The sequence below is a fragment of the Phallusia mammillata genome, chromosome 8, assembly GCF_965637545.1.
Source record: "Phallusia mammillata chromosome 8, kaPhaMamm4.hap1.1, whole genome shotgun sequence".
Taxonomy (NCBI): Eukaryota; Metazoa; Chordata; class Ascidiacea; order Phlebobranchia; family Ascidiidae; genus Phallusia; species Phallusia mammillata.
In genome coordinates, this window is record NC_137259.1 from 11959656 (window position 1) to 11976077 (window position 16422).

General features: G+C 37.5%; 4 protein-coding genes across 6 annotated transcripts; 2 read left to right on the forward strand and 2 right to left on the reverse strand.

Moving 5' to 3' along the window:
* Positions 1-557: 557 nt before the first annotated feature.
* On the reverse strand, positions 558-5667 carry LOC145205693 (flavin-containing monooxygenase 5-like). Its single transcript, XM_080078433.1, has 12 exons — positions 5229-5667; positions 4992-5163; positions 4828-4911; positions 4647-4762; positions 4437-4579; positions 2911-2996; positions 2048-2174; positions 1736-1924; positions 1370-1520; positions 1201-1304; positions 901-999; positions 558-815 (listed from the first exon to the last, which is right to left on the reverse strand). The coding sequence occupies exons 1-12, from the start codon at positions 5341-5343 to the stop codon at positions 597-599; spliced, it is 1605 nt and encodes a 534-aa protein (XP_079934559.1). The 5' UTR covers positions 5344-5667; the 3' UTR covers positions 558-596.
* Positions 5668-7926: 2259 nt separating this feature from the next.
* On the forward strand, positions 7927-11993 carry LOC145205690 (uncharacterized). The gene is made up of 4 exons (XM_080078429.1): positions 7927-8053; positions 8329-8373; positions 8448-8540; positions 8994-11993. Exons 1-4 carry the CDS (start codon positions 7927-7929, stop codon positions 11204-11206), a joined length of 2478 nt encoding a protein of 825 aa, XP_079934555.1. The 3' UTR covers positions 11207-11993.
* Positions 9841-15171, reverse strand: LOC145205691 (flavin-containing monooxygenase 5-like). 3 transcript variants are annotated; one of them, XM_080078432.1, is made up of 12 exons: positions 14961-15170; positions 14714-14885; positions 14529-14612; positions 14346-14461; positions 14150-14292; positions 14003-14088; positions 13697-13823; positions 13314-13506; positions 13079-13225; positions 12707-12810; positions 12543-12641; positions 9841-9893 (listed from the first exon to the last, which is right to left on the reverse strand). In XM_080078432.1, the coding sequence occupies exons 1-12, from the start codon at positions 15076-15078 to the stop codon at positions 9855-9857; spliced, it is 1428 nt and encodes a 475-aa protein (XP_079934558.1). In that variant the 5' UTR covers positions 15079-15170; the 3' UTR covers positions 9841-9854. The 3 variants fall into 3 exon arrangements, with proteins under 3 accessions (XP_079934558.1, XP_079934557.1, XP_079934556.1); XM_080078431.1 differs by lacking the exon at positions 9841-9893 and adding an exon at positions 11764-12315 and having other exon boundaries at positions 13079-13229; positions 13387-13506; positions 14961-15171; XM_080078430.1 differs by lacking the exon at positions 9841-9893 and adding an exon at positions 11764-12315 and having other exon boundaries at positions 14961-15169.
* On the forward strand, positions 11213-11993 carry LOC145205696 (uncharacterized). Its single transcript, XM_080078437.1, has one exon. It carries the CDS (start codon positions 11213-11215, stop codon positions 11645-11647), a length of 435 nt encoding a protein of 144 aa, XP_079934563.1. The 3' UTR covers positions 11648-11993.
* Positions 15172-16422: the final 1251 nt, after the last annotated feature.

The following is a 16422-nucleotide window of genomic DNA, read 5'->3' on the forward strand; positions in this document are numbered from 1 at the left end:
AATTGACGATTGTTCGCGCACAATTGTATTTGTGATGTAATAAACTGTATTTAAATCATTACCTTGTGAAGCAATTCCAGATAAAATGTATTCTGTATGGCGTTGTGCCAATATACTCTCGCAAGGAGTAAATTCACGTTTAGTGCCTCATTCAAGCTTTCATCTTGGACCGCGATTCTCTCCATTAGCTATAACCCAAACCGGCTAAGATCTACTGCATTTGCATTTTCGACAGAAGTGTTCGGGCCTTAAGTAATTCTTACCTTTTCCATCTGGACCCTTGGCAAAACTAATTGAGTAGCCCTGATTTAAACTCTTGTGCGAGATATTTGATTTCAAAACTGGCCTGAATGGATTTGGTGGAGCTCCAAAAGATATGTGACATAAGGAAAAATTAGCACCGGCAAGAAAATTTATAGATCTTTGTTGATAATTGTGCTTCAGGTAACGGAAACCAAACAGGTCACTTAACTGTCCAAACACAGTTTTGGTGGCTGCAACGTTCACGTTCTTTTGGGTTCAGAATTCTATCATACTACCAAGTTGCCAAAACAAAATTTACGAAAACAGTTTATCATATTATCTCTTTCAAAATTCTACTGAAGTAGTTTGTACAACACAAGGCAAATTATAAGAACACATAAAGCTTGCTTTATCCAAGCAAACTGTGATGATTTAGCTCTTGTCACATTTGGTCTGCTTTGCAAGGGAAATCGAACGCGATCCATTTGTGTCATGATCATTTCTCTGGCTTTCGGCCATTTTCCAGGTCCCGCCAGGCGATATTGGTATGAAGATGTAATTTCAAATACAACCTGAAAGAGTATGCATTTGAAGTATTCGGGACATTCATTGTATTTAGTATGCGATATGGCTGTCTGGTTTTAACAAGTCATTTACCTTGTGGGCCAAGGCCGGGTCTGTTAAAAACAACTTTACAGCGTTTGGTTTTACTCCAATTTGTTCAGCAAGTTCATCCATATACTCTACGTAATCCACCTGGAAATCAATTTTTGTAAACATAAAAAGGTACATGTGGCCATGTTTCATGAACAGTGAGTGCTAACAATTCGAAACACACTACCTACATAAAAAAGTACGCAATTTACAAACACAAATATTTTAAATAAAAAAACATAGCTAAATAAGTAATGTATGGTGCATGCTTTATATCAAATGTTAATTGTTTTATATTTTCACCTGTACTGTGTGTCTTGGTGAATCATAAAATCTCTTTCGCAATTTAAAGAACTTTTTGTCAATATCGGTATTCATTTCTTTTTTTGATGGTAGTTTTGCCAAACCTAAGCAAACAAGGTCAATAATTATGTAACAGTGACATTTGGGATAACAAATCATATTGTTCTACCTTTAAGCACCCGGGTAACCCAACGAGATTGTAACTCTGAAATGGGATTTAGTGCACCTGTAGCCTGAACGCCACCGATGATCGCCAAAGTTGACTTTTTGACGTTTGGTGGCCACATAAACTTGTAAAGTCTTGTACTATTGTTTTCAACCTTAAAATATACGACGTGCAAAATAATAGAAAATTATTGGTTTAGTTATACGTTATCAATTTTATATCCCATTCTTTCTGCCATGCTCTTTTTCAAAAACGCAAAATTGACTTATTTTGAAAAAAAACAGGTATTTTGTACATAACACCAAAAGCATTTTTAAATATGCGACTCCATGAACGGAACGTTTGTTTTGTAAAACTGTCCAATGATACCTTAACAATCGATTCATCCAAAAAAGGATAAGAAAATTTGTAGCCAGTTGCAAATATAACAACATCAACATCTTGATATTCTCCATCTTCAAAAATCACACCATTTTCTGTGAAGTTGCGAATGTTACCTTTCACTTTTAAGGTGCCACTAAGCACTCTGTTTGGCAAATCATCATTAACGTTTGGATACTTAAAATAAGAAACGAGTACTTTAGTAACCAGTACATTTTACCCTTGTACATTTTGATATATCCCCATGCAGACTGGAGAGTGTTTCATTTGATTTTAAAAAGCATAAAAAATGTCACATACTTGGCTGGAAATTCGATGTTTAGGTCGCAATGCGTACAGCTCATGGTCAAACCATTGGTTTAGTACCTTTTCCACTTTAGAATTTATAAAACTTTCTGGAAATACTTGTCTTTGATACTTTGCGAATCTGTAAAGCAAAAAAGGCACACTATAAAGGGGGGATGTACGTCATTCGATAACTACAGTTTCTGTGTTGTGCACGGGTGCACGAGCGAGATATGTCTTCATCAACAAAACGGCTGTAAGGACTCCTGTTGATTTGTACCACCCCATAATAATCTTAATACGCTTGATTCAGGCAAAAAGACAAATTACTTTTAATATTTCATCAAAATATCTTTTCGACCAATATAGTTCGGTTGTTAAGATTGGCGTCAATAGTTTCAATCCTTTTTTAATATATTAGGAAGCTTCTTCGTTATTTGGACGGCTGACTAACATTGCGCCGTCCAATATTCTAATCTGAGTGGTGCTTTGCTTTCTGCCAAAAGTTTTAGTACTGTTTTACCGAAGTTTCGATTTGCCGAAACAAATCTGCGAAAAATGTTGTTCTGGCGGTGGTTCGGTTCGGCCCAAGCTTTATTAAAAACTTATTATCGTGTGAAATCGACCAACCAACGTATTGTCTGCAGAATATTTTGTGCTTTGTGCTGCTTATACTTTGTAAAAATTGTTTTGGACTTGTATAGCCTGAATGAGTTGACTAAATGAGTTGAGGTTGTATTGTATACTTCGAAAGCTAAGCTATCCACTCTTTCTAGATTAATTTGCGCATTGTGACGTCATCTTGTGTCCAGCTGTGCTTGTGACGTCACCTAAACAAATTTTTCTCTTGAAAGGGAAACAGTTTGACAATTAGGTACCTTGTGATGCTATCGAGATCAGAGGGCATTCCACCTGCATTCACCCTGAATGATATCCATGATCCACGTCTGGTGCTTACAAATGTCTGCAAAAATAATTGATAACAAAACACCCTATTTCTAAGTTAACGAAGGCTCTGTAGAATTAAAAGAAAAAAATTACATTCCACAGTAATAGTAAAAATTAAAATCACAGCAAAATTACATTCCAGGATGTTTTGGCGTCACTAGCGCGTACAATAACAGAAGTCCCTACATATCAAAACGAATTTCCTAACCTAGAATAAAATTGTACTTAGTTGTTTGTTTATTTTGCAAAACAAGATCATCTTGCAGTTTATCTTGCAAACAAGATTGACCGTACAAGTATGTACCACTCGGGGCAGTTCTTTAACGCCGTCATACAACACTTTTTTTAAGGGTTCGCTGCTGTTGAAAAATTGTTCATTCGGCCAAATAAGTTTGTAAAATTGAACCTAGGGCTTCGACATATTGCCATAAGCTTCATCTAAACTGCGATTGAAGCATTGGGTTACGCATAGGGTTACCATACCTGAGTGACAAAAATTCTGGACAGTGTCAGTAATATCATTGGCGAAACCAAACGTATGTTAAAATGCATTGTATGAAATGTTGTTACCCGTTACCAACCCGAACAGTCTCATTTTTGATAAAATGTCATTATTATCATAAAGATGAAAAGTGCAGTTTTTGTTTCTAAATAAGTAACGAAACAAAGTTTTACAATATCCGGTCGTTTTACATAGTAATGTTAGCTTTCAAAATGCGTTGTTTTGAATGAATGTCTGCAATAGGTTGCATCGTGAATCAGAACCAGCAAAGAACAACGGTTACAACATAAACCTTTGAGTCCCCTATAAAAGGAATTGTTAAAACTACTGTAGGTTAGGCTACTAGACGCTTACATTCCGGACATTAAGAGTGTTATAAAAATTATTTCCGGACACGGATTTTACGCCCAAATTTCCGACATGTGCGCGTACTTTCGAACGTCTGGTAACCCTAGTTAACCAAGGTTCTTGTATTGACCGCGGTTCGTCGGACGAAAGGAAAAAATGCGACATGCTTGCATGGCTTATGTGCACACGTTCCCCTTTTGTTGTCAATCGAGTAACATTCACGATTTTGCGTACCACTGGTTTGCCAATTTAATTGTTTTGTGACACGTTTTATCGAGTGATTGTTGCTTTGCCCAGCTGTTAAAATGATGTCCTATTACCAAATAGTTGCAGTATAAACAAAACTGGCCAAGCATTTGAAGATTCGGTGTTTAACGTCGTTAACACAGCCACGACATAGTAGGTTAATTATTACAAGCCCTGTCCTCATGTCAAAGAACTCGGCCAAATCATTCGTGCATAAATGTTTAGTGTGATTATAGCTGAAGTTATTGGTGTAAAAGGACCGAAAAATCCACGGTGGCCGCCTCCGGGCCCTAAAAAACAGCAGTAGCTGCGTCACCAGTAACTGCCCATTCGGCGCCTATGATTGTTATTGTTCCAAACCTCATCTGCTACACGGCTAAGTTCAACAGAAATGTCTCCACCAGAATTTCCAATTCCCACAACAACCACTTTCTTTCCCTCAAATCCATGACTTGTGCGATATGAATGACTGTGCATACATTTGCCCTTGAATTTGTCTATACCTAGTAACGCAAAATGACAGTAAAACCAATTAGTTGTTTTGAGTTTAAAAAAAAAAAAATCAAAGACCTGGAAATGAGTCAAGTGGCAGATTGGGAACAGCATGGTGACCAACAGCAACCATTATTCCATCAAATACTTCAATGGTTTCAAAATTTGTTTTGATATTCTTGGTTGCAACACACCTTGCAAGATAATTCTATTGGTGTTGAGTCCTACCCTATTCCATCCTTTTAAAACCACTACTTACCATTTTCCAGTTTGTTCATGATCATCTGTTTGTTTGCAAGTTAAAACTTTCGTGTGAAACTTTATGCGTTTCTCCAAACCAAATCTATCATTCATGACAAAACGAATAGAGATAAGCTACAATAAAAAAGATCAATCAAAAATCATACAAATCAAAAATCATACTCTTTGCTGAACATTCGAAGATATTCCATAATTTTAGTGTTGTGCATGTAGTTTGGAAAGTGCTTGGGAATAGGAAAAGTTGAAAAACACATTGATTCTTTGCTGACATTAATAATAGTTGACTTGTAGACACAAGCCCCTTCTTTCTCGCCCGCTTGGTATTTCCACAACCCTTCAACCAAAAAAAAGGTTCAAAAACGTGCTAAATAGATTCAAAGAATCTGTGCGCGCAGTTACCTCCAATATCATTGCTTGACTCATAACAAACTGGTTCCAAACCATCCTCAAGACAAATCTTGATTGCAGCTAGTCCACTTACTCCTGCACCTATAATGCAAACCCTTTTTGCCATTTTTATGAAACAGACTTTACCACAGTAACTTTGTCGAAGGATACAATGAACAAAGTGTTTACTTCACAATTTTTCAAGAGCTGCAAATTGGATGTTGACCTATATAATAACGTTAAGACTGTTTGGTTGAACTAGTTACATTTCTCTAGTCAGACTCTTGGGTTACGCCGGCCATTGAAGCGTTGTGGGTTAACGGCAGGAATACGAGACGTAAAAACAGGGGGAAAAGGCTTTAAGACGGGTGAAACGCACGAACGGGTCAGGCGGAAAACTTACAGACTAAACGTTCGGATGATGTGGCTACGTCTAAGCTCATGTTCGATGTAACTCATGAGTGAAACTGGGGGAATTTCCAGACCGAGTTGTAAATATAGACCCGAAATTTAGGCCAAACCCAGTGATACAACTCTGTTTCAGAACACTTCAAGTCTCCAACCTTATCTTTAAAAATTGTGATAATTTATTGCAGATTTATTTTAAAATTAAATTTTAAAAAAAATCGCATCGCACTGGTTACTTGTTAGCTGTTTTATTTTCTAAAATGATGACAAAGTCACTACGTTTTGGTAAATGTTATGGAGCCATTTTCATTATCTATCAATATCCGTAAGTCACACTGTACTTTCGGTAATTGGGACGCTGTTTTCGCTTTGTCATCGTTTCTTGTTTTACGAACAACCAGAAATCAAAATTGAGACTTGAGAGTGAGTATACTGAGCAATATAAGACCCTCCAACAAGCAGCATGGTCATTGACAATCACTGTTTATGACAATGTATAGCTGAGAATAGAAAACATTTTCCAATCAACATTCCCGTTAATCGTACACATACCAGCATTAACTCCTTGCGATTATCCGGATCATGCGAATAAACGTCATAATTAACCGGACAACTTTCTAAACGAAAACAATTGGTGCAGTCATAGATACACTGCGCTCTTGCCATTTTGCTTCTTTTGCCAATATTAGTGGTATAAAATAGGTGTTCAAAACGTGACGGCATTGTGCGTTGATTTAATTTGTTTAATATATTTATCGTGATGTAACGACCAAAATTTGATTTACAATGAATTTTTGAACTCCTGGTCACGATCACGATGATAGCAGTTAATGTGCCAAACTCGTTCCCCCTTAAATTATTTAAATTTTGCTTTAGATTTAAATTGTTATGCGCTAGAACCCTCCAAAAGTTATCTCAACTACTCCATTTTTTACTGCCGTATGCTATTTTTGTTATTTTACTGCAAACGTTTCAAAAATTGTTGTTATTATCGATCGTTCAAAACTAGGAAACCATAACCATGCAGACAATAAACTGAGATGCTGGTAGTGACGTCAGACAAATGTGAACGGAAATGGAGATAACACAAAGCTTACAGTGTGGGTATCCACGTCACTTTTGGGAGCGTTTAAACTGTCTTCCCATCAAATCCTCACACACTGATTTCTGCTACATTTTTACTACATCAGAAATGTTTTGACGTAAAAGTATTATTACTATAGTTATTTTTATACATTGTATCCCAAGAATATACCAATAGCCCAAAACCTGTGAGCAGTAGACGTTTAGGCGTCGATATTGCATGAAACAGTAAAACTTACATGGTCATAATAATCAATGAAATTCGCTCACCTTTGTGGTCCTTGTTTGATTGTTCTTTCTATGCTTTCTTATTGGCATTAACGTCAGACGGTTGTGTTAAATTGTGTACACTTTTTTCTGCGCCACAGTTGGTGTTGCGTTTGTAAAAGTGAAAAACAGCGTTTTTCAGGATCGCAAAAACGACAAGTCAAACAAGACAATATTTTGTGGTCATATAAAAGGGCCTCGCCACAGGTATGTTTAAAACTTGCCAACTTACCGACCTTGATAAAGAGTTTAAAGCATGAAACGGGAGCCTAAAAACTAATGTTGTACAATTAAATTAGGCTTGGAAACTGACATTGAATTGTTAATTTAAGCTTTTGAAACACATGGAACAACAAATGTTTAGGAGATTTGCATTAACTTAGCAGCAATTTACTAATTGTAGTGCATATAACTTACTGAGTTTAAGTTTACGGTTAAAAGAAAACAACCTGTAGCTGACGTCACGCAACAATGGCAAAATACAAACCTGATGCTTTGTTGTGCTGGTTCCGCTTTTTACCTTTATTGGTGTACAATTATCTCAGCGCACACAGTTCAACCAGCAGGATATGGGTGTCAATATTTTTTAATGTTTTGCATTGTTGCAACATATGTGGTACATTTTAGGCCTGATGAGTTAAATCATTTGTATGTTGCTTCATGATTATAGTATGTTGAGCTTTTTACTGCTTTAAAATGGCACAAAAATGTTGTGAAGTTAATAATCTGCAGAAAGTAAAAATTGTGCACATTTACATCCCTAGCCAATTATCTTGGTTCTTTTGCTGTCCATCTTACTACTGTCGATTCTGCAACCAAAACAATGTATAATTCCGTAGTAGCATGCAGTAACTTTTGGGAATATATATACATTTATATTTATTTTTACAGCGTTTACATCCACAGTTACAATAACATTTAGTGAAGATTTGTGGCTATCCTGAAACGAAAAATGAAAAGAAGTGCGAAGATTTTATCAGCTGTAGACTGGGGCAGTGGTACAGAAAAAACATCTAAAACTTCTGCGCAAGTAAAATCGGATGAAGAATGCGTTGAAACGAAAGTTGGGACACAAACTGGTAAGTTACGTCTTAGCCATTAAACAGTTGTAAATGCAGTTCATGGAGAAAGAAAGATACTTTGTTTTATCATCCTGAAGTTTCGCAACAATGCTTTAAAATACCATCGTTTGTCAAGGAACCAAAAAATAACACTTTGAATGCAATCTTTCATTGCTTTATTTTACATTCAAAACCAGCCAAGCGTATCAAAACAAATAACCATTAAACGTGGCAGTGTTCAGTATAGAATGTGTTGCAGCGATCGTTAACTGTTGAATGTTGCCGGATTACAGGACTTTTGGAAATCAGCAACAAAACCAAGTTGACATGCAGACAGGGTAAGTATACACTATTGTATTTGTCCGTATGGTCAGTAAGAGATTTGTTCTACTGAACCAAACAAAATATTTAGGTCAACCAACAAACTCTACTACGTTTGTCATCACCGACAGCACTATCACAAATTCTTTGCTTGGCTCCGATTCTGTACATATTGAGCATCACGGTAAGCATTTATTGTTGAAGCGCTATCAAATTAAAAACTAGGCTTTTAGTTCACTGGTGGATTCTCGTTGCTACAGCTTTGGTAAATATTTGTACCAAGTGTTTGGACTTTACCGCAAAAAACAAAAACTAATACAGATGGCGTAAAGCAACCAAACGCAATAATCACTAACGACTGTCAGTCTGTAAGAAATCTTGAAAAGCGAGTTAGTGTACTTTTTTTCAATATAGTCTTGGTTGATGGAAAAAAGCACGTGCATGTTAACATGCTTGATTAGTGTTGCTAATTTTTAGGCGTACTTTCTCAAAGTATCAGAAATAAACAAAGGTGTTTTGATTTTTCAGACTATATGTTCCTATACACTCAAATTTGTAATGCACTAACCAAAAAATGAATAATAATCAACGATAGATAAATAATCATTGTTAGTGTAAAAACTGTTTGTAATCCTAGAAAACACGCAACAGCAGGCAACAAAACTTGAAATGCCGACGACAGTGGACAATGTAAAACAACCAACAGCCAACTTCATACAAACCGAGGACTACGTTAGAGCCGAGGGCAAAGTTAAGAATGCAACAGTAGCCATATTGCACGTTCATGGATTTCCCGGCACAGGAAAATCTGAAATAGTTCGTCGTTTGGCTTCCAAATTTCCTTTTACGGGGGCCTCAATAAGTGTGAAGTGGCACATTGAGTGTCAAGATGGAAGCCAGAATGTCGACCAGGAGCTTACCGCTATTGTAAAACATCTCAAACAAAATCAGTTTGCCATTCATGGAGGTCAGGGAGTGGGCGATGAGCTTTCTAAGGGCAGAGCAAAACCTTTTGTCACCTTACTGCGATCTTTACATGTCCCTGTGCTTATTGTTATCGAGGACCCCAAACCGAGCGATTTTGCAGTTTTGCGAGACTTGCTCACGACTGTCGACGATAAACGTACACAATCTGATAACGACCATTTTCACATTTACATCACCTCTCGTAAAAACGCTGTGGCTTTGCCTAACAGTGACCTTCAAGCTGGATTACAGTGCTACAAAGGTCACAAGGTTGATGGATTCTCGGAGAGCGAAGGATTGCAGCTTCTGCTTCCGTCAGACCCCAACGTTTCTGAAGTTGACCGTAAAGCAGCTCTGCGGATAATCGCTTTAAATAGTGGATCTCCTCTTGGTCTGATTGCAGTTAAGGCAAACTGCCGAAGGTCGCGCATATCTTATGAAGAATATTTGGAGATGGCAGAGGACGATAAAATGGAGACAGAGGTTCAGGAGCTCGAATCAAGCCAACTGCAGGAGGAATATGGCGACAACTTCAGGCATCTTTTCCGGTCTGTTGTTTTGTTGTTAAAACCTAAAGAAAATGCGGAGGATCGAATTTACCACGATATTTGGCAAGTAATGACAAGTTTGTGCTTCTTGCATCACGGAGACGTTCCGAGGCAGTTAGTCGGTAAAATAGCGCAGAGCCTGAATAACACGGAAAACGACGATATCAAGCACACGTCGCAACGAAATACCGTGGTCTCCGGAAACGTGATTTCACATTTGGAAGATTATGGCATCTGCAAAGTGGACGGGAGCGGCTACGCAGAGACAACTGTCTCCTTTCATGAAGTTATATTTCGTGCCGTTAGGGTTATGTTAAAGTTGGACCGTGGTCATGAAATTTACATCAAGAAGCTACAACGTGCACTTCTTGCCCTCAGTGCGATAGTACACAAGGATTTGCGCAAGTCCGTTGACAACGTCTTCATGAACAAAGTGGCGCCGCAAATTCAAATTGGACTAGCACACGCTCGGGAGCAGTTTAAACTTGAAGATGCAGTTACACCAGACAACTTTCTTTTAAGAATGTGCGTTTGTCACCTTAGCGAGGTGATTGGTATTGTTAAAAGTCTTGGCGTCTTGTCGACAAAGCAGTACTCCGAAAATTGCCTTGAGTTTGCAGCAGAAATAATACTGAAAACGGTTGCTGGTCTTACTGGGGCAAACTTCGATTCCACTATCTTGCAGCCAAATGAGAATCTCTCGACAGATGAAGTAGGAGAGAATATTGCGAAGAACTGCGTCACGGCTGGAAATGTGTTGTGTAAATCACTGCCAATCGACTTGCTGGATCGTTACTTCACAGTCGTTTTACAAATGCAAATATCCGAATTGGACTTCCTGCAAAACAACGCGCCTGGCAATAAAGTGGTTCAATCTGCAAAATTAGCAACCAAGAAAAAGGTGGGTTTGAATTCTCAGATTATGCGTGGGCTGCGTGAATCCAAGGAGATATTTCTCAACACAGAGGCGCACTGCTCGGTTTTCTTCGCAGAACGCCTTGCCTCAATCCTTCACACATGGGGCCGCGTATTGCTGTATTACCACATACCGATAACAGCAGACATGCGGTTGAGATATATGTGGTTTTCCAAACTGTCCAACAGCATTTCACGGCACTGTCAACGACTCACTGATGTCCACATTCTCTTTGAACATTTGACTGGTATCAGTTTGGTCCCAATCATGCTTAAGGGTTTGAGTCAATGCTCAATTGAAGAGAAGAAAAACACACTGATGGAAGCTCATGAGTCGTTAACCAAGATGTTGGACAACAACGAAAATGCTGTAACATTCTATGAACACGGCCATATAAAGGAAATAGAGGGATCAGTTTAAACGCAAATGCATCTTCATCGGTTTCTGATTCGTGTCAATACCAAACTGCTAGCGCTTCCCAACTTTCAACAGTCAAAAGACTTCGTCTCAAACTCTGATCAAGTCTATGACGAACTGTACAAACTTGCCACCAAGCACATAACGTGGATCATGGCTCCTAAGTGCATTGTCTACTGTGGAAAGTACCAAGCGTGTATAGGGAACTACAACGTGGCGGTAAAATGCTTTGATGAGGCAATCCAGGCTGGAATTAAACAGTCCAACAATCTATTTGCCTGGGCCTGTTACAACTTTGCAAGGGCAGTGGTATGTGGCAACGTGATTGGCTACAAAGAATCAGCAATAGCGAAATGCAAAGAGGCTCTAAAGAATGATGATGACACGGACAGGGATTTGGTCGAAAAGCTGAAAGATCACATGACAAAGTTGTCCGAAATGTAAACTTGAGCGTTTTGATTTTTTAAGGAAATGTACATTCGCATAGCAGCTCGATTAACTTTTAAACCGGCAAACTTTTTCTTCTCTGTCGGATGTTGTAAAAAAATGGATTTGTGAACTAACAATGGCAGTTGTATTTTTGGTTTTTTAAGCACGTGCGCGCGTGTGGGGTGTATGAAAAAAACACCATACGGTACTGTTCATTGAATCCATTTCACATTTTTGTATTACACTCTTTGCTAGATCGTTTAAAACCATTGTACAGTTTCCTTTTACTTTAAAAGGGACATGATTTTTTTGAGGTAGTGTGTGATATACGATATATACATAAACTTAACGTCGATCCTGATGTAAAATTATTGCACGATAAAATTATTAAAAAAGAAAATGAAAAAGCATCAAACATTCGGTGCGAGTGACGAAGAGTTGATTATCACAAGTTGTCACAGTTTCATGATCAACGCTGCAATGAACGCCAAAATAATGATGATGCAAAACAAAACAAAAAACAAGTTAAAAAAAGATTTTTGCTTTCGATGTTTCTTGACAATCCTCGTATGCAAAGGAAACAGCATTCGTGACTTCTGCGTTAAAATGGTATTTCTGGCTGGTTTCCACTGACCTGGGCCGACCAGTCGGTATTGATACGAAGAACATACTTCGCACAACAACTGCCAGTAATAAAGTCACAACAGGATGGTTAACACAAAACGTTATATTATAACCATACTGTACAAAAAGACTCTAGAAGATAGGCACAACCAATTTTCTCAAATGGACTTTTTGTCAAGCCTTGCAAAGTTTACATAAATAACGTAATGGCATTCAAATTCGTACAAAGCTTTGGGAAAATAATGCATTGCCTTCGTCACCCAGCAGACAATTTAATCATAATTACCTTTTTGGCAAGTTTGTAGTCAGTGAAAAACAGTTTCACCAGATTAGGTTTTACTCCGATTTGTTCGGCAATTTGATCCATGTAGTCCACGTGATCAACCTTACGAACGAAGAAATATAGTTTATCTGTTGTTCCAAAACAGAAAAGCCTCTGTGCCAACGTACTTCGATTGAATGTCTCTGACTGGCGTAAAATCGTTTCTTCATCTTTAATCGTTTGTCTTGGATATCTTTCCACATGACGTATTCAGTGGGAAGTCTAGCAAGGCCTGCAAAAACACACAAATATTATGGTGAAAAACCTCGTTTGGACAGCAGAAACTATTTAGGTATCAGGGCAATGTTTACATGCCAATGCAAGCAGTAAACCTAATACATTAACACACATTTCTTAATTTGCTCCAAACAATTTTAATTTATGTTTTTCGTCAAACACTGGTTTTTATTACAAAGTTTGCTAGCAAAATTTCGTGTGGAAAGTTGCCGAACCCATGTACTCATGGAAAAAGGCTTTTACAACTGTACATAATATCCCACCTTTGAATACACGCGTCGCCCATCGGCATTGTATCTCGGAAATCGGGTTGACAGCTCCAAACGCCTGGACATGGCCAATAACTGCCAGGGTATGATTAGTCAAGGACATAGGCCACATATATTTGTACAAGTCGCCTGCGTTGTCTTCTACCTTCGTTAAAAACCAAAAAAATAATCAATTTTCTTTTAGAATATATTACATGTGTTGTACGTCTATCAGAGTAATTTGAACAACCTACGTTTAAAATCGAATTCGACAAAAATGGAAACGAGTATTTATATCCTGTTGCAAACACAATACAATCCACCTCCTCTTCTGTGTCATCATTAAATAGAACGCCAGATTCCCTCAAACACTTCACGTTACATTTGATTTTAATGGAACCTGTGATGATCCTTGAAGGTAAATCGTCGTTCATAGTCAAGTGCTGAATATGAAAAAGTAAACAACGGCGACGTATTAGAATGTTTATTATAGTGGATTAATTGTAACATACTGATTTTGCTACAGTACTCACAAGGCTTAGTTTATTCACTATAGGACTTTATGACATGTTGTACATTTGTTGATTTTTTTGCACAGTTCAGCTAATGCCACAAAAAGATACAGTTTGAAACCTGATTAAATGGGCCATGTTCGGGCATTAATCCATAATGAGCATGATCAAATTTTTTCATCAACATGTCTTCAATGAAGCTTCTTGTCAACTTCTCTGGTAAGAAGTCCTGCATCAACTTTTGATATCTGCAACATTGACTATTTTCAGGTTGTTTTGTTTTTAAAAGTTGAAAGTTACTCATTAGTTAATTGTGAGTTGTGTATACATGTTTATAAATAGACTGGCTTGTTAAACTACACAAGTAATTCAATGTTGTAAATCAAAAATTGACATATTCATAAAGGAAAAAAATGTAGATACCTACCTAGTTACACCAAAAAAATCAACTGGCATTCCATAAGGTCCAACACGACTGAAGACCCAGGCACCTCTTCTGGTGCTCAGGTATACCTGTCAAAGAATGCTTACTTTTTTAGAAAATAAACAAAATGTAAAACAGTTTGAACTGTACCTGCTTAGCATGGGAACTCAGCTCAACAGCAATGTCAGATCCTGAATTTCCTACACCTATCACCAAAACTTTCATATTTTCAAAACCCTTGAAATTTCTGTAATCTTGACTGTGGATAATTTTTCCCTTGAAAAGGTTTGTGCCTAGAAGTAAATGACAATGAGGACATTTTTTTAATTTTGGAAGTTTTATCTACCTGGAAAGTCCTGTTTCGGAAAATAAGGATCAGCATGATGTCCCACAGCCACCAAAACACCATCAACTACATGTTCATCAATTGTTTCGTCATCTTTCTTTTTTGTCTTTAAAGTCCTTTTGTTTGTTTTTTAAAAGTGGTTGATTTAATAAATGGTTTACTCATAAAACGTTGTTATTTTACCATTTTCCATTCTTGCCAAAGTCCAGGTGACGTACACATGACAGAACTTCAGTCCCAAACTGGATGTGCTCATGTAACAAAAATCTGAAAAACAATGAATATATGCTTATTGTATTTACATGTTCATGTGTGTAAAATTCATATGGTTTTGATTCCTTAAACCCTAAACTAATGCAATCAGGTACCTATTTGCATATCTCCTATAATATTCCTGTACTTTGGAATGATGCAAGAAATTTGGCCAGTCTTGGGGCATTGGAAAATCTGAATAGGACATTAACTCCTTACTAGTGTTGATGACAGTAGACTCATAAACAGTTGCTCCATTCTTTTTGCCTTCTTTATACCTCCATAGACCTAGGTTACATAAAAAATGTTGGTATTTTGCATGCTGCAAATCTGTTTGATAAGTTTTGAGGATTGAAACAGTACCTCCAAGGTCATCTTGTTTTTCAAAACAGATAGGCACCAATCCTTCATCCAGACAGCATTTTATTGCTGCCAATCCACTTGCACCAGCACCAATAACAGCAATACACTTTGGACCCATGTCAGCAGAATGTTGTCATCAAACTCAAGTTCGCTTACTTAGCAAATATTCAGATAACATTGGGTTTAATGATTGACTAATGTAAAAGCAAATATTATACAGCTGTATTGGAAAATACATCAAATTATCACAAGACATTTGTTGTTAGAGCACAAGCCAGTTTTAAACAGCATATTTAACATGGCACAGTGAATTGAGCAAGGATAGAAATAATAATCACAGAGTGACAAAAACAAACAACACAAAATATTTCCACAGCAAAATTAAACTAAGTAAAACCAAAAAAACAAAACAAATGATTTCATTTTGAAAACAAACTAGAAGGGTGGCTTAGCACATATTGCCCTTGCACATACACTATGATCTATTTTAAAACATAAATATATTTCCTATGCTTATTTTGTATTGGGTCCCATATTAGCCATCGTCTTTTATAACCTTGGTTGTTTCTGCAGGCAAAAACTCATGGGTCCCCACACATGCAAAGTTGAAAATAATGCAATTCAATAGATAACAATGAGTAAGTTTGGTATTGTGAAGACAAACACAGTGATTGGTACTGTGCATATCTAAATATGCTATATCGAGTAAAAACTATTTAAATTAAAAAACTCATTTTAGGGGGCTAGTAGGATAACTAATTGAGGTTCAACACACACAAACTTAAAAGTAGGAAACCACAATGACTCAATCAATAGTACTGCAAAATTTCAGTCCAATCTGCCAACGTTTAAAATTTCAACCACTAGAGGTGTTTTGAGCAACAACCGTTAATGTTTCTGACGTCAAAGGGCTGTTAACAACCCCCGAACTGCAATGGCGCAATAACGATAATTGGCATACTTTACAAGCTATCCAAATTTTAGCCAATTCTGACATTGTTTACAAACTCACCCCTTTTAGGGGGCTAGCGGGGTAAATACTAGGGTTATCCGGACAAACAAAGTGGGATGCACATCTACATAACTTTATCTACCATCTGTATAAGTTTCAGCCACATCCATCAAGCATTTGATAGAAACACGAGTCGGACAAACTTCGGGGGAAAATACCCATTTTAGGGGGCTAGCGGGGTAAATACTGGGGTTATCAACAAAAACAAAGTGGGATGCACATCTACATAACTACATCTACCATCTGTATAAGTTTCAGCCCCATCCATCAAGCATTTGATGGCAAAACGAGTCAGACAAACTTCGGGGGGGAAAAACATTTTAGGAGGCTAGCGGGGTAAATACTGGGGTTATCAACAAAAACAAAGTGGGATGCACATCTACCATCTGTGTAAATTTCAGCCGAATCCATCAAACATTTGATAGAAAAACGAGTCGGACAAACTTCCGG

What these genes read in the sequence shown, in the direction of transcription:
- LOC145205693 (XM_080078433.1), bottom strand. Translation starts at nt 5,343, where the DNA reads ATGGCAAAAAGGGTTTGCATTATAGGTGCAGGAGTAAGTGGACTAGCT. An exon ending in GTCAAGCAATGATATTGGAG is followed by an intron (nt 5,164 to 5,228) that starts GTAACTGCGCGC and finishes TTTTGGTTGAAG; the next exon opens with GGTTGTGGAAATACCAAGCG. An exon ending in GGTTACCCGGGTGCTTAAAG is followed by an intron (nt 1,305 to 1,369) that starts GTAGAACAATAT and finishes TTGTTTGCTTAG; the next exon opens with GTTTGGCAAAACTACCATCA.
- LOC145205690 (XM_080078429.1), top strand. Translation starts at nt 7,927, where the DNA reads ATGAAAAGAAGTGCGAAGATTTTATCAGCTGTAGACTGGGGCAGTGGT. An exon ending in GAAAGTTGGGACACAAACTG is followed by an intron (nt 8,054 to 8,328) that starts GTAAGTTACGTC and finishes GCCGGATTACAG; the next exon opens with GACTTTTGGAAATCAGCAAC. An exon ending in CAAGTTGACATGCAGACAGG is followed by an intron (nt 8,374 to 8,447) that starts GTAAGTATACAC and finishes CAAAATATTTAG; the next exon opens with GTCAACCAACAAACTCTACT.
- LOC145205696 (XM_080078437.1), top strand. Translation starts at nt 11,213, where the DNA reads ATGCATCTTCATCGGTTTCTGATTCGTGTCAATACCAAACTGCTAGCG.
- LOC145205691 (XM_080078430.1), bottom strand. Translation starts at nt 15,078, where the DNA reads ATGGGTCCAAAGTGTATTGCTGTTATTGGTGCTGGTGCAAGTGGATTG. An exon ending in TATAGGAGATATGCAAATAG is followed by an intron (nt 14,613 to 14,713) that starts GTACCTGATTGC and finishes ATTGTTTTTCAG; the next exon opens with ATTTTTGTTACATGAGCACA. An exon ending in TCCGAAACAGGACTTTCCAG is followed by an intron (nt 14,293 to 14,345) that starts GTAGATAAAACT and finishes ATTTACTTCTAG; the next exon opens with GCACAAACCTTTTCAAGGGA.